Source organism: Pinus tabuliformis, chromosome 5_1, assembly GCF_031772625.1.
Source record: "Pinus tabuliformis cultivar Carrire ecotype Pingquan chromosome 5_1, CPIR1, whole genome shotgun sequence".
NCBI lineage: Eukaryota > Viridiplantae > Streptophyta > Pinopsida > Pinales > Pinaceae > Pinus > Pinus tabuliformis.
This window is the reverse complement of record NC_142305.1, coordinates 406,345,965-406,361,988: the sequence shown is the minus strand read 5'-3', so window position 1 is coordinate 406,361,988 and position 16,024 is coordinate 406,345,965. Positions and strand designations below refer to the sequence as shown.

Below are 16,024 nucleotides of genomic sequence, written 5' to 3'. Positions count from 1 at the left end.
CACAACAATAATCATATAATGTCATCTTCTAATGTTCAAAGCTACTAGAGGCCACAACATCCCTTACATAGTCAAGTAGACATGATTCTAGAGCTTAAACTCAATCAGGGAAAGTGTATCAGCCCTCTTTTTTTTTTTTTGAAGATCAATGAAAGAAGATTCTTTCCATGCCCACTCACATCATATACATCATCAAGTGGAAAGCTCTCAGCTGTTCCAGAGCTGTTTACGTTCACAAGATTTAATAACCATCATTTAAAGCTTTGTGTTCATGTATTCTTTCCAGCCAAAAGACTGACCTTTTCCAGCCTATATTTAAAAGCACAAGCACCTTCCTTAAGAAGTGAACCAGTCAACTTATTGTAGATTTTGTTTCATTGAAGTGCTCCACCTATTGATGTATCTATCCATTTGAATAGGTTCCCTTGCACACATCTCCATGTTATTGGTTCAAGGCACCCACACATGGAGGGCATCTTTTCAGATGATATACTACTTATTGAACACTTTTTTTTGGAATCGACCAATATGGCTGAAGCATCATTGCATCAATTGAAGCTACACAAGGATCTATCATTTTTAGGTTCTAATACTGCTACATAAATTATACTTGGTCAGAAAGGTGTAGAATATTCTACATGTGATGGCCTAGAGATAACAATACAGAGAGAAGATGACCTTCCTTTTAGTCTCTTCCACAAACATGTAATTAGAACGGACCTCATATTAAATGATTATAATATGTGGTGCTCCTTTGTTGGGAGAATATATGATTTGGGTTATTTTTCCACTGTTCGTGAGCAGCCCTGATATTAGAAGCTCTTCCAGCCTTATAGAAAAAAGAGTGAAAGAGAGGGATTATGTTCATGACTGCCACAGCTTGATCTTGACTTTGGTACTCGTATTGTCACTTAGCTTTGTGTTTAGCTTGACTTTTGCCTACATTAACACAATTAAGGATTGGTGCGCTGTCAGAGACCTTTCATCATTTATAATAGAGGTCTTATTAGCTGACGCAAACAGCCCATGGATAGATTTTTCATATGATGCCTGCTTAAGCTCTTGTTTTAAGACAACAAATTTCCCACCTTAATTAAAGCATTGTTACTTCCAGGAATCCAGAGACTGTAATTCCTTGAAAGTACACCCTGCGTAGCCATCAAATAACAATACTCCATACCCAGCATTGAGTTGAATAACTATATTTAACAGTATACCTAACCATGAATGCAGTTAAATGATTTCACACATTATCATGCCCAGTGATATCCTAACATGACTTTAAATAACATCAGTGTGTGGCAGTACTTTATAACAATAACCAAAATTCTATGGTGGCAGCATATTGCTCACACTTAGATCAATGTTACCAGACTCGGAATCGGCAATAAATCGGCGAGGCAAAAGAGCGAAGAGTTTTAATCGGATCGGGAAAAAATCGGGAAAAAATCGGCAAATTCATTAAATAAAAATATACACATATATTGAATTAAAAAAACCATTTTTCATTAATATTGGGTAAAGGTATGTCCAAACAATGCATAATATCAATAGATGTCCAAAATATCATGAATAAATAAGTATCTCATATATGTTATGAGTCCACACATGATCCAAAGCACTGAATCTTGAGTCCTTAGAAGCATATGCTTCTAAAAGTTTACAAAAAAGTAAAAAACTGCATACTAATCAGAAAAAAATCAGAAACTAAGAGTCTAAGACTCTTAAGAGTGAGAACTAGAAGCAATTCCTCCCGCTCCTTCGCTTGCTTGACTCTCAAAGTTCTCCAAGTCATGAAGGCTGAAAAGAGGAGGCTCATCTAATTGAACCCATTCTGCCGCATTTGTAGCTTGCAAATCTAACTCTTCAAGGTCAATTGGTGAATGATCAATGCCTGTCATTATCATGAGACATTGAAATGTGAATTAAAATTTCACTTTGAAGTTTGAACTTTAAACTTTTAAAGTACGAACTAGATTATGAAACCTTCAAATTCAAGCTCTCGAATCTCACCTTGTATTTGTTTGTTGCGAAGTCGTAGATTGTAATGGACAAATACAAGGTCATTCAAGCGCTTTTGTGTCAATTGGTTGCGCTTCTTAGAATGTATTTTCTCAAACATGCTCCAGTTGCGTTCACAACCTGAAGCACTGCATGCTTGGTTTAAGATTCGAATGACAAATCTCTTCAAATCTGGCGTATCACTACCAAAGTTTTGCCACCAAAGACCTAGCAAGTGGTAAGGGTTTGTGAGTAGAAGACTAGAAGTACCAAATTAGTAAATAGTAAAAACTTAAAAAGAAAATAAAATTTAATAAAACATTTAACATACAAAATAAAGTTTAAACAAATTTAATGAATTGATGAAGCCTTCAAGCTGGGTACCTGGCAACATCTTTGACCTTTGTCTTATAGCACTGGTATAGGCAAACAATTTAGATGGTGTCCTATAATCTTGTAGTTGGGAAAAGACACGACTTTGTTGTTCTGGATCAGGGAAGCACCTTTCCAAGCATGTCATAAGTCCTCTGCCAACCTCCCCATCCTCATTAAATTTGCTCTTATCATAAAAATATTGTGGGTTTAAGAAGTACCCAGCAGCATGTAAGGGGGAATGCAATTGCCTATCCCAACGTGCATCTATAATGTCCCAAAGAGGCATATACTTTGTCTCATCATCCCCATATCTTCTTTTGATGGCCTCCTTTGCGAGATCCATCGCCTCATAAATGTAACCCATAGCGGGTTTGTCACCATCAACCATCCTGAAAGTTCAAGCATTCAAATTTAAAGAAATATGAAACATTGTAAATAAAAAGAAGCTTGAAATGAAATTTAAAAAATGAAAAAGTTAAAAGACTAAAAGTACCTGAGAACTCTAACAAGGGACTCCGTCACAGCAATAATCTCTTCAGCATCTTTCCAGAAGCCATCATTAAACACAAGTGCAGCAATTTCGATGCCTTCAGGGGTCTTGGAATGTTTAGATCCCATCCACTCAGGTCCCAAGAACATCCTCTTCAGATTTATCTTTTGCTCAACCACAGATTGCAAAGATATGAAATTTGTTGCAAATCTAGTCACTGCAGGTCGAACAATTTCTTTACCTTCAGTGTATATTCTCATAGTGTTTAGGACAATAGTGTGGTTGTATAGGTATTTGGTTATGGATTTTGCCTTCTCCACAACCTCATGTATCCAATGAAGCTTACCAATGTCCTCAAGCATTAAATCTATGCAATGGGCAGCACAAGAGGTCCAAAAAATAGTGGGGTGCCTCATCTCAAAAAGTCTACCAGCAGCCATATAATTCGCTGCATTATCGGTGACAATTTGTACAACATTTTCTTCTCCCACTTCTTGAACAACTTCCTCCATCATTTCACAGATAAGTTGGGCACTCTTAACCTTATCTGAAGCATCCACTGACTTGAGAAACATTGTGCCTGCGGGACAAGATACAAGGAAATTTATTAAAGTTCTATTCCTCTGATCTGTCCATCCATCACTCATGATGGTGCACCCTGTTTCTACCCATAATGAACGAAACTCAGCTAGCAGAAGCATGACATCTTCAACACTCTCTAACAACATATTTGTCCTAAGGCTCTCTGATGTAGGGGCTTTGAACCCTGGGCCTGCATTAGCAATTGCATCAATCATAGCTTGCCAATAAGGACTTCTGGCACAGTGGAAAGGTATGTCAGAATAGTACCAAAAGTTAGTAATGGCCTTCCTTGCCTGACTATGGATATTTTTTTTCCAACCAGTGCCATCCAAGGTAGGTTGGGAACCGGGTTTTGTGCGGGGGGCAAAAAAGGCGTTTATGTTTCCACCTCCAGTGTTCAAGGAAGGAGTTGAAGGACTGGCATGGCTTTGAGTTTGACTTGGCCTTGGAGGCATGTGTGGAAAACTTGGGAACGGCATTGAGGATTCAACAGATTGAGGTGACATGGGGCTAGTGACAGAAAAAGTATCAACTCCAACATTTCCTATTTCAGCAATTTGCTTTGCTTTCTTGGCATTATGTTGCTCTAACATTTCAAGGGCCAAGGCTGCTTGGTGTTGGACATTCTCGTCAACCTTGGTGCAAATACCTATATCATGGCCAGGTATTTTTGCAAGGTGGAACTTGAATCTATAAATGCCTCCACTACATTCCTTTTTGCAAAATTTACAAAGGAGCAAGGCTTTTCCAGGAATCTTGTCACAATAAGCCCAAGCAAAGTCCTTCTCTCTCGGCATTGTTGTTGCTTTGAACTTGTGTTTAATTTGTGGTTTCTGTTAAGATGAGTCCTGTGAAAGACAAGAAAAAATCAAATTTAAAAATCATCCAAAAATTTAAAATATGCTAGAAATTTAAAAAAGTAAATGAAAACAGATGGACAAAACAGTGAAACACTCATATCTATAGCTGCTTCAAGCTCAGACTTGGTGGCAGGTGCTACTTGGAAGTTGGAACAGTCACCTAGGAACAGAATTGTGGCTCAGATTTGTTGGAGGGCTCAGTCCTTGAGGCACAGTTACTGTTACAGTGTTATGAATACAGTGCAGACCAACATTGTGAATTTCATTTTCTCGTTTAATAACCAACAATGAATCACTGAATAACTGAGGCTGCTTGAATCATTTTATGCATATCAAGTTTTAATAGGATCCCTAAAACCATCATCTCTGCAAGGTTATTGGTACCCCTTCTCCAGCCAGCTTTAAAAGTTTAAAGTTTAAATTTAAAGTAATTAGTATCTGAAAAAAATAATACTGGCCTAGGGGGATCTTGATTCCATGCATCTAGTGCTGGCATGTAAGGGGGCTATCTTTGAGCATCAGGAAGTTCTCTGCATAAAAGGTTGGATCCAAAACCTTGAAGGGGGCGATCCTAGTGACCTGGATATAATATATATTCCGTGTAAATATCAAATTTAATCTGATATCGGTGGTCTATTTGATACCAAAGGCAACTGTCACAGTCATATAACGTATATCAAATGCGATATGGAATCTGGCAATCTGCAATAGGATGCTTTCACAAAACAGGTCCGAGGTATGCGGGTCACACCAAGTATACATATTACAAAGTATATCAAATGTACAGTCGACTGTCGAATAGATGCAAGCTATCGGTGAAGCAATGTACAGTCGAAGAGAAGCAATGTACAGTCGAATAGATGCAAGCTATCGGTGAAGCAATGTACAGTCGAAGAGAAGCAATGTACAGTCGAATAGAATCATAGATGCAATGCATACCTCACACTAATGAAGTTGCAAACTGTGACGGTGACCTGAGTTTCAATTTCACTCGACAGGGACTGTGCTTCGTCGTTCGAATACGCTTCGACAGGCTTCATCGTTCGACAGGGATATGCTTCGAAGGCTTCGTCGTTCGAATGCTGCAATGACAAATGTTATAAACGCGGCAATGTTATAAACGCGGCAATGTTATCACCGTTAAACTGTTAAACAACTCACCGATGCGGGAACGCAAACGCGGCAAACCGGAACAGGCGAAAACCCTTATGAATTTGGCGGGACTCGTTAAAATCGGAAGAAATCGCATAAATCGCGAGTCGAACTCGCGTTGACCACGAGTTAAACTCAGTCAACGCGAGTTGACACGCCCAGATTCGAAACGGATCTTTCTGCCGCCGATCCGACTTGCACTCGCGATTAATCCGATTTTTTCCCGATTCCTGTTTCACTGACTTAGATATTCAAACCTAATTATTGCAACATGTTATGACTGTGCAGTAAGAGTAGATGTCAGTATAATTTAGAAGCCATAGAGATCACATAGTGTCATGAGTTTCTCTTGTTGCCTATGAAATAAGGAACCAAACATAGCTACAACAACTAGTACAAACTTCTCTTTCCTACTGTATCTGTATATATGAGGCAAATAACACTTTGTATAGTCTTTAAAGAGGGCATACATCAATGAAATTCACACAGGGAAATTAGAGGTAGTGACTTGATAGGACTTATGTCCATAGATTTTAAGCTGGGGACCCAACAGAGATAAAACTACAATAAACATAGTCAATCATGCTAATCTGTACATAACACAAACCTTGTTGCTCCAGATGACTTCAAAACACTAGGCAGCATTCCTATGAATCACATTTAAGACAACAGGGGAAGTTTCACCCTGATGGTGTCTTTCTAAATGCCTAGTCATGCTACCTGGTGACTCAAATTTAAGAAGACTTGAGACTTTGCATCATGTCAAGGTTCCTTGTGTGCAATACTGTCCCAGAAGTCTGTATAATACTTGCCTATGACGTGTAAATCCTCCGACTTGTGGAAGTACATTAAGCATATGGGTTAACAACAGTGCCAAATTGTACAATTTTATCCATGACTACAGAATCCCATTAATCCACCTCCTACAATGCAAATTAGGAAGTACCGTAATCTAGTGTCCCTGGTACATGGTGAATTGTCCCAGAAAATTTCAGGCATACAGTCAATAAGGTACCTAACATTGTGTGACTCATAACGAGCATTGGGATAAGGTCCATAATTTTCCTCCCTACCATTGACAAGCTGCCAACAATGCAGCTGCCACCTCCTAGCTTGTGCAGTCTATCCCAATGACCAAACAAAGGATTCCAGAGGTCTGTCCCACCTCCACCCTGCATATAGATGTTCAGCTATAGGATTGTACAGGAGTTCCAGAGGTAATTCTCCTCCACCCAACAGCTCCCAGGGATTCCAGAGATCTGCCTCCGCCCTGAAGTTGCTCAGCAACTCCTTACAGCGCTGGGAATCCAGAGTTTACTAATTCTGAGCACTTAACAAGGATCTGTCCCACCTCCGCCTTGCACATAGATGTTCAGTTGTGGGCTTGTACAGGGATTCCAAAGGTAATTCTTCTCCACGCGACAGCCAATGAGGGCCTCCAGAGATGAAAATCTCCACCTTCACTTATCCCAGGGATTCCAAAGATCTTCCTCCACCCTTCTAGCATAAAAAGTACTCATTTATAGGCTAGTCCAGGGACTCCAGAGGTACGCCACGTCTGCCCACCAGCCAATGAGGGGTTCTGGAGGTGAAAACCTCCATCCTCACCCAATTCAGGGACTCCAGAAGTTTTCCTCCACCCTGAACTTGTTGCTGCAGTAACCCCACCCTGTGTAAGGAATCCAGGATCTACCGCACTTTGAGTGTCCCTGCAAAGATGATTAGCCAAGGCAACCAGAGGTCTGCTACCTCCACCCACCAAGAAATGCAGAAAGGAAATTTTGACAACAGGGCTCTAATCCATGCCATAGATTACACAATTGAATCATAGTTTGAAATCACTGCTACCATCAGCACAGAGAAATAACGTGGCTCATTGAAACGGCTTTTAGCAAAACTTTTTGTGGCTTCAGCAGTAGAGCTATAATCCATCTTAGTTGCAATCACAGTCCTACAGCAAAGACAGATTGGTTTCAAATTCAATGCCAAAGCTAATTTCACCCAGTAAATATTCATAGTTCACAGATGCAGCTTTTAGAAAAGTTGTGCATGACTCTTGGAGCAGAGTTATATTCCCTATTTAGGTTATACTTACTGCCTCTCAAACAACACGGTTTGGTTTCAAAACCAACTTTCAACAGAGAAATAGTTTGGTCTTAGATTCACTATTAAACAACTTTCATCAGAGAGAAACATGATTCTCTATTTTAAAATAATTCTAGAATGGCAGAACGGTCATAGATAAAGAAAAAAAACCTTTCAATTCAGTGATTCCAGGATTCTAAATCCCACCCCAACTTGTAATATAGTAATTTTACTTATCCACAACGTTAGACCCACGGTTTACTCATTAGTTGGTATGCAGGAAGGGAATGAAAACCTCCGCCAAGCTAAAATGGCCAATCTCGTAGGGAGAATGTCCAAAACCTCCGCCAAGGGAGCTGATCAAAAAGTAAGTCAAATGAACCCGCTTGACGTTAGGAGGGCAAGGTCCCGTAGGGGCTTGCGCTTCCTAGTGCAAGGACCCTTTAGGGGACTCGACTGATAAGGACCCTTTAGGGTGCTCGACCATAAGGGAGAGGAGAGGAAATTAATTCTGAAATTTATATATTAAATTAGTATGGATCAACAACTTACCCAAGGGAGTTGCTAGCCTAAGTCCTTCGTTCCCTGGTATTGTCCAGGTCTGTTCTGCTCTCTTCACCACACAGGATGCACAACCAGGTTTCATGTGCCTCTCTTCTCTGCTGTCACACACTAAGTCTCCCGTTCGCTCTTCTCTTTTATTTCCTGCCTTGACCTACGCTCTCTGTTTCCTTTTTTCTTTGTCTCCTCCCTTGCTTCTCCTCCATATCGGCATAGATCCCCTCTATCTCCCAACAGAAAATCCTTCTTTTTCTTCCCCGCTCCATTCCCTCTTTTTTATGCTGTTCGATCTCTGTCTATGATTGGTTAGGGTCCAGTCTAGCCCAACTCCTCTGGACCAACCAAAAATGCCCCCGTCCTAGGTTTTTAGAATTTTTTGCCATCTGTCAGATATTTCCTTTTCTTGCAATGTTTTTCATGAAGTTTTTAATAAACTGCATGGATCTAAGTGTTACCTCCAAGACAATGATTTCCCCAACTTAAGGTTCACACACATAATTAAGTACATATATATCCACTTTACCACACTTGTGCAGTTTGGACATGTCTAGCTAGTATTCACATTGTTGCAAAGTGACCAAGGAGGCCTATATATTTATCACTGGCAATATTTACAAAATAACCCAAAAGCCGTATATGTATATTTACCATTTTTTGAGTTGTAGACAATATTTACACAACTAAACAAGACAACATTTACCATATCTACTTGAGTGCATGATGGTTGGGATAATCAATATATTTGCAGAATAATCGGAGTCATTACAACGCCTCCCCCTTGGAGGAACACCATCCTCGGTGTTCTATGACCATATACCGCAAAAACAATACATGCTTAAAACAAACCTTACCATTAGATTCATCTCATCAAAGATGATTCTGCTGATATAAAATTTCATGTCAAATGGGTACTGGAATCATAAGATATGGTGTTATACTTATTTAAAATGCACTCATTATTGAGCTTGTAAAGAAGGAAACATTTACATCGGTCTTCAAGAGACAAGGTGAGATGATCATGCACACTCATTGTGACCTGAGTAGACTGTAAAAGACTAGACCAGAAAAGGAATACACTCCAAATCAAGTTTTGGAATTGGAAGAGAATGCTTAGGGCTACTTGACATCACCATATACAGTTAGATGCAAACTTCCAAGGCATCACCAATTGGGCAATTGAGTCACACATTTTCACAAGGCACCATTAGTTCCATCTTTTCTAGTGGGGAAATCAATGCCCTTGGATGTTAGGAAACATCTCCCTTCTACACCTACCATGTGGGGAGTAGGTTACACCACTCTGAATTATTATATTTCTTGGGCGTTATTAGCCTAGCCCAATGTCTTAATGACATTTGTAGAAATTTTGAAAAACTGCCCAATTCTGAAATTGCCACCTCACTTTAAATGAGGTCATGAATTTATACGCAGGACTTCCAAACTTAGGGTTGCACTAAAATATTTACATATGCAGACCTTAGTCTTGGCAAGTTCAACTGGATAAACACCAAAAAAAAATCTTCCAAAACTGGATCAATACAACGATCCTTAGGGTGTAGGGTGTAGTTAATCAAGTATGCAAATAATATGAAAATTACATTAATTGACAGAAAAGATATGACACACAATTCATAGCTGAAGTTTTCAACTAAGGCATGCCAAATCACTCAACATTTCAACCATGTTAGTTCAACAAACCAGAATATCCAAACAGTCATAAAGGAGAATTTAGGACAGCAATGGTAGAATCTCCTTATTATCACAATATATTAAATAAAGCAATATACCTCAGTTCATTCCAAATTAGTACAATAATTCCTATCAGCTTATCTTAAGCAAAGATTCCTCCCAAGCTTCCCAAACCCTAGCTAGGGAATCTACAGTCATTGTAAATTCTAACCAGTGATAATAAGGCATTGCAAGGGATCCAACCACTACTACAAGGGCCTATCCAAGGAGCTCAACAATGCGCTAGATCACACCAATTCTCCAAGTTACAACCAAAGCACTTTCATCACACAAGCTCTATGCTCTTCAATTGCATTTCACAAGCCAAAGAACCCTAGCACAATGCAGTCAACAGGGACTATCCTTGTTAGAAGAGTGAGTGTACGATCTTTAAGATCTATCACATAGCTAGCATTACACCAACCAAAATTTTCTATGGCATGCTTTCTATGAGTGTTGCATTACAAGGGAACTTCTTTTATATATTTAATAGGTGAGTGAAGCCAACAATAAAACATTAACCAAATCCACAAGCAAACCCTAGGCTAAGTCAACAACAAAGCCTCCAAGCGGAGTGCTAACCAAAGTTGGCATACACCCACCAAACACTCCAAATGTAAGTCTACCTGTTGACCTCTACTGGTCAACTACCCACGCAGTGCACCCTGTTTTTCTTGACAGAAAGAAGCAGCACCTGATCAGCATGTCCGTGCCATCCTGCCATCATCAGCAGCTTGATCTTTTTGATTGTAAACCCAGTTTGCATGTATTAATTGTAAATAATCTTAGCAGACATGAGTCATGTATGTAATTTGCCTAGGTGGACCTAACTTTCTGATGATAATCTACGTCCCGGAAGGTTTTTCGTCTCACCGATCCACGGATCGGCAGAGTTTTCCTTCAAACCTAACCCCAAAGCCGGGATTGATTTTGTCATTAGAACTTTAGGAGAATCCTAGTGTGTTGATCTGCTAGATTATCGTTGTGTCGCAGAGCTGGGTGTTTTGTGAGGGTCTGTATTAAATGGGTTTGTCCCTTAAGATGTAATTTTGTAAAAGTCATGATGTAATGTGTCCTGAGGGTCGAGAAATGTTTTAAATCCCCTCATGAGTCCTAAGTCCTAGGTCCTAGGTGATGTTTCCGAAAGCTTAGTTCAGTGATCCATTTTAAATGAATTAAAAAATTAAAAAATGAATAAAAATGATAAAATAATAAAAAATTAAAAAATGAAGCAAAAACCCTAACTAATAAAATAATAATATTTTAAGTTAATAAATCGACGGATGAGATCAAGAGATGTCTTGATCCTCATCAACGGTCGAGATCATTTCTACATGGATCACTCGAACTAGCCGTTAGGATCATTTCCTTTATATAGGGTCTTAGGGGGTCATTTCAAATCATTCGATCTGTGAGTCAAAGACTGAAGAAGCTCTCTTGTAAATTTGTTTCTGGTTAATAAAGAAGACTTTGGGGTCCATATCTTGCTGGTGTTACTCTCTTGAAATGTTGTGAGATTGTTTTAATTTTCTGCATATGTTATTTTCAGCTGTTAATAATAGCTTTTGTAGAGTATTGTGGGTACAGGTATCTTGCTCACTTGCTAGGGTTTGGGTGCTGTTAGGGTTTTTGAAGTAATGGCAGGCATCTCCATTACTTCCTGAGATCTAGCAGCATTCTTGCCCTCTTTACTGATGGTTGTTTCTGAGCTGTGCAGAAAAACCCTTGCTGAAGAAGATTTGGTGGGCGTTAGGGGAAGTTCTCGGCTGAACCAGCCAACTCCCACAAGCATTTTCTGCTGAGCCCAGTGGATTTGATCCTGGGTCTATCATTCGGTTTTATTTTTCTGATCTGCATGAGAAAATTTCTGAAGTTTTTTTTTCATAGTGACAATCTGAAATTTCTTTTCTTTAAAATTCTTTGGTGCTTATTGACGAATCTGGCTGTTAAGGGGCCATATCTGTAAATTAAATTAGCTGTTCTAGGGTTTTAATATTTTTGCTTTATGCAGTTTTTATTAGGTTTTTGTCTTTTTTGCAATTGCAGGACTGTCGTCAGGGTTGACACGACGACACACTGTGCACAAGCAGCAGATTTCAAAAATCAAGCCGACATTCTCTCAAGCAAATCCCACCCGCCATCAGCAAAGCCGCCATTGATCACTGCGTATCAGCTATTGATTCATGCATATTCATTCACTGTTGTCTGTTATCAACACGTCACTGGGCAAGGTGATTCGGCTTCCACTTCGGCGGCTAAGGTAACGTTGTTTCCACTTCAGTCTATCAGCATGAGGGCGTAACTATAGATGGCGTGACTGCTCGACGGGTAAGAAAACTCAGTCCTCAGGTAATGTCTTTCAAGTCCGATTTGTATATGCTTCCTTGCCGTCGACTGTCATTTGCCTTGCACGCGTTAAAACTCTTTTCCTTCGAGCTGGGGTTGCGATCTTTGCATCTTGGCATCCTTGGCAGATTGTCTGGATACACGCACATTTTTTTGGAGCCCGTCACGTTATTATTCGATGTTTTATCATATGCTTTGATTATAGTTTGCAGGTGTTGATCAGATCTAACGCCGTAGGTTAGCATAGATATAGCCAAGGTTTTGTTTTGATCTGCAGCTCAGATTTATGTGGAAACAAGGTGTTATTAACCCGCAGAACTCAGTGGCTGAGCATCGTCCAAACGCATTGAAAGGGCATCTTTCAGATCCGCCATCAACGATACCCTTCAGCGTAACACGCATTTAAAGATCAGGTATTGTTTCCAAAGCGTATTTCGCCCAGGTAAGTTTCAATTTGATTCGAGTCCTTCTCCATTCGACGCATTCTGTGCCTGTCGATTTTTTCTTCCACGCATACGGTATTTTTCTTGGAGCCTGGTCACGATCATATATATGAAATGCGTAGTTTCGATAGCAGGGTTATATCTTTCGGTTTTGATTTGGGTATGCGTAGTTGTGTTAATCGTATCCATGCGTAATAGCCAGCGTAGACTTAGTTCATTTTTTTTTAAATTTTTGTAATATAAGTTTTAACGTAGGTAAGTTTTGTCTTTAATTTTTAGTTTTGTATAGTTTTTATTTTATGTGTTAGTTTTTTTTTTTTTTTTTTTAATGTTTTAGATATAGTTAGTCCTTTAGCATAGTTTTGAATTTAGAATTTTGTTAATTTTTAAATTTTAATTTATTTCTTAGGATCGTTGTTTTAGGTTTATGAATGTATATATTTGCATGGTTTAATTCATAGATTTTAAGTTTAGATTAATTTTAGTTTAAATTCTTTAAGTTTTGTTTTATTTAGATTTTAAAATAGCTTTAAAGTTTTGTCATAAAAAATCAAAAAGAAAATGTTTTTGTTTTAGCCTTAGTTTTGTTTTTTTTTTTAAGTTTTAGATTAATTTTTAAATTTCATTTTTTAAATTTATTTAAAAAAAATAAATAAATAAACAAAAAAAAAAAAAATCGAAAAAATATAAAAATTTTGTGGAAAATTTTCTCCGTCAGATCCAGTCATTTTCGAGATTTATCATCTTTCATGCTGAGATCTAAAATTTTCAAGCCGAGATGCGAAATTGATATCTGGATTAGGATTCTCGTGGTGGTTTAAAGCATTTATCTTTTTTGAATCTTTCAGTTGCTGGATATCGTTTTGATTTAGCTGATGATTAATGATTGTTGTTCACAGTTCATGTTTCTATATCATCTAATAAGTAATCGTTCTAATAATAATCTCTTAAGGCACTGGTCTGTTAAATTAATCAAATCCATCGAGTCCTTTTCATATCGTATCTCGTGTCTCCCAACCAACTGGTCGCCAGTTGGTCTCATCATCTCACAGGGACTACCCCCCTTAGCCGCGGGAGACAGGCTTAAACGGAGGGATCGGGGATCAGAGTGACAGCCCCCGGTCTGAGCGTTGTCGTGTCAATCTGCGCGACAACATTTTTGGCGCCGTTGCCGGGGATACTTTTTCTCGGTGTTTTCAAGCGACTTTTCATTCATCTTCTCATCTTTCTCATCTCTCATTTGAGCTGGCAGATTCGACCTTTAAGGTTATCATTTGGATCTTTTATTGCCTTATTTTTCGCCATATCATCAGCATATCTTCGGTGTGTTTCTTGTTTGGGTGGCGACTCCATTTTCTTATTTTTTCCCAGACAAGAAGCCTCCCGCTGCTAAGTGTGAGCAATATGCTGCCACCATAGAATTTTGGTTATTGTTATAAAGTACTGCCACACACTGATGTTATTTAAAGTCATGTTAGGATATCACTGAGCATGATAATGTGTGAAATCATTTAACTGCATTCATGGTTAGGTATACTGTTAAATATAGTTATTCAACTCAATGCTGGGTATGGAGCAGTGAAACAGGAATCGCGAAAAAATCGGATTAATCGCGAGTGCAAGTCGGATCGGCGGCAGAAAGATCTGTTTCGAATCTGGGCGTGTCAACTCGCGTTGACCGAGTTTAACTCGTGGTCAACGCGAGTTCGACTCGCGATTTATGCGATTTCTTCCGATTTTAACGAGTCCCGCCAAATTCATAAGGGTTTTCGCCTGTTCCGGTTTGCCGCGTTTGCGTTCCTGCATCGGTGAATTGTTTAACAGTTTAACGGTGATAACGTTGCCGCGTTTATAACATTTGTCATTGCAGCATTCGAACGACGAAGCCTTCGAAGCATATCCCTGTCGAACGACGAAGCCTGTCGAAGCGCATTCGAACGACGAAGCACAGTCCCTGTCGAGTGAAATTGAAACTCAGGTCACCGTCACAGTTTGCAACTTCATTAGTGTGAGGTATGCATTGCATCTATGATTCTATTCGACTGTACATTGCTTCTCTTCGACTGTACATTGCTTCACCGATAGCTTGCATCTATTCGACTGTACATTGCTTCTCTTCGACTGTACATTGCTTCACCGATAGCTTGCATCTATTCGACTGTACATTGCTTCTCTTCGACTGTACATTGCTTCACCGATAGCTTGCATCTATTCGACAGTCGACTGTACATTTGATATACTTTGTAATATGTATACTTGGTGTGACCCGCATACCTCGGACCTGTTTTGTGAAAGCATCCTATTGCAGATTGCCAGATTCCATATCGCATTTGATATACGTTATATGACTGTGACAGTTGCCTTTGGTATCAAATAGACCACCGATATCAGATTAAATTTGATATTTACACGGAATATATATTATATCCAGGTCACTAGGATCGCCCCCTTCAAGGTTTTGGATCCAACCTTTTATGCAGAGAACTTCCTGATGCTCAAAGATAGCCCCCTTACATGCCAGCACTAGATGCATGGAATCAAGATCCCCCTAGGCCAGTATTATTTTTTTCAGATACTAATTACTTTAAATTTAAAGCTGGCTGGAGAAGGGGTACCAATAACCTTGCAGAGATGATGGTTTTAGGGACCCTATTAAAACTTGATATGCATAAAATGATTCAAGCAGCCTCAGTTATTCAGTGATTCATTGTTGGTTATTAAACGAGAAAATGAAATTCACAATGTTGGTCTGCACTGTATTCATAACACTGTAACAGTAACTGTGCCTCAAGGACTGAGCCCTCCAACAAATCTGAGCCACAATTCTGTTCCTAGGTGACTGTTCCAACTTCCAAGTAGCACCTGCCACCAAGTCTGAGCTTGAAGCAGCTACAGATATGAGTGTTTCACTGTTTTGTCCATCTGTCTTCATTTACTTTTTTAAATTTCTAGCATATTTTAAATTTTTGGATGATTTTTAAATTTGATTTTTTCTTGTCTTTCACAGGACTCATCTTAACAGAAACCACAAATTAAACACAAGTTCAAAGCAACAACAATTCCGAGAGAGAAGGACTTTGCTTGGGCTTATTGTGACAAGATTCCTGGAAAAGCCTTGCTCCTTTGTAAATTTTGCAAAAAGGAATGTAGTGGAGGCATTTATAGATTCAAGTTCCACCTTGCAAAAATACCTGGCCATGATATAGGTATTTGCACCAAGGTTGACGAGAATGTCCAACACCAAGCAGCCTTGGCCGTTGAGATGTTAGAGCAGCATAATGCCAAGAAAGCAAAGCAAACTGCTGAAATAGGAAATGTTGGAGTTGATACTTTTTCTGTCACTAGCCCCATGTCACCTCAATCTGTTGAATCCTCAATGTCGTTCCCAAGTTTTCCACACA

The 16,024-nt window shown here is 39.2% G+C and overlaps 2 protein-coding genes across 4 annotated transcripts in view; both read right to left on the bottom strand.

Annotated features, from left to right (window-relative positions):
* LOC149165207 (uncharacterized) overlaps positions 1-16,024 on the bottom strand; it is a 325,751-nt gene that overhangs the window by 56,734 nt on the left and 252,993 nt on the right. The gene's annotated exons all lie outside the window — the stretch shown is intronic.
* On the bottom strand, positions 2,021-3,477 carry LOC149165211 (uncharacterized). The gene is made up of 2 exons (XM_089431089.1): positions 2,870-3,477; positions 2,021-2,765 (listed from the first exon to the last, which is right to left on the bottom strand). The coding sequence occupies exons 1-2, from the start codon at positions 3,439-3,441 to the stop codon at positions 2,324-2,326; spliced, it is 1,014 nt and encodes a 337-aa protein (XP_089287215.1). The 5' UTR covers positions 3,442-3,477; the 3' UTR covers positions 2,021-2,323.

Excerpts from the sequence above, each read along its gene's own strand:
- LOC149165211 (XM_089431089.1), bottom strand. The coding sequence starts at position 3,441 with ATGTTTCTCAAGTCAGTGGATGCTTCAGATAAGGTTAAGAGTGCCCAA. Across the intron at positions 2,766-2,869 it reads TCCCTTGTTAGAGTTCTCAG|GATGGTTGATGGTGACAAAC; the intron begins GTACTTTTAGTC and ends TTGAACTTTCAG.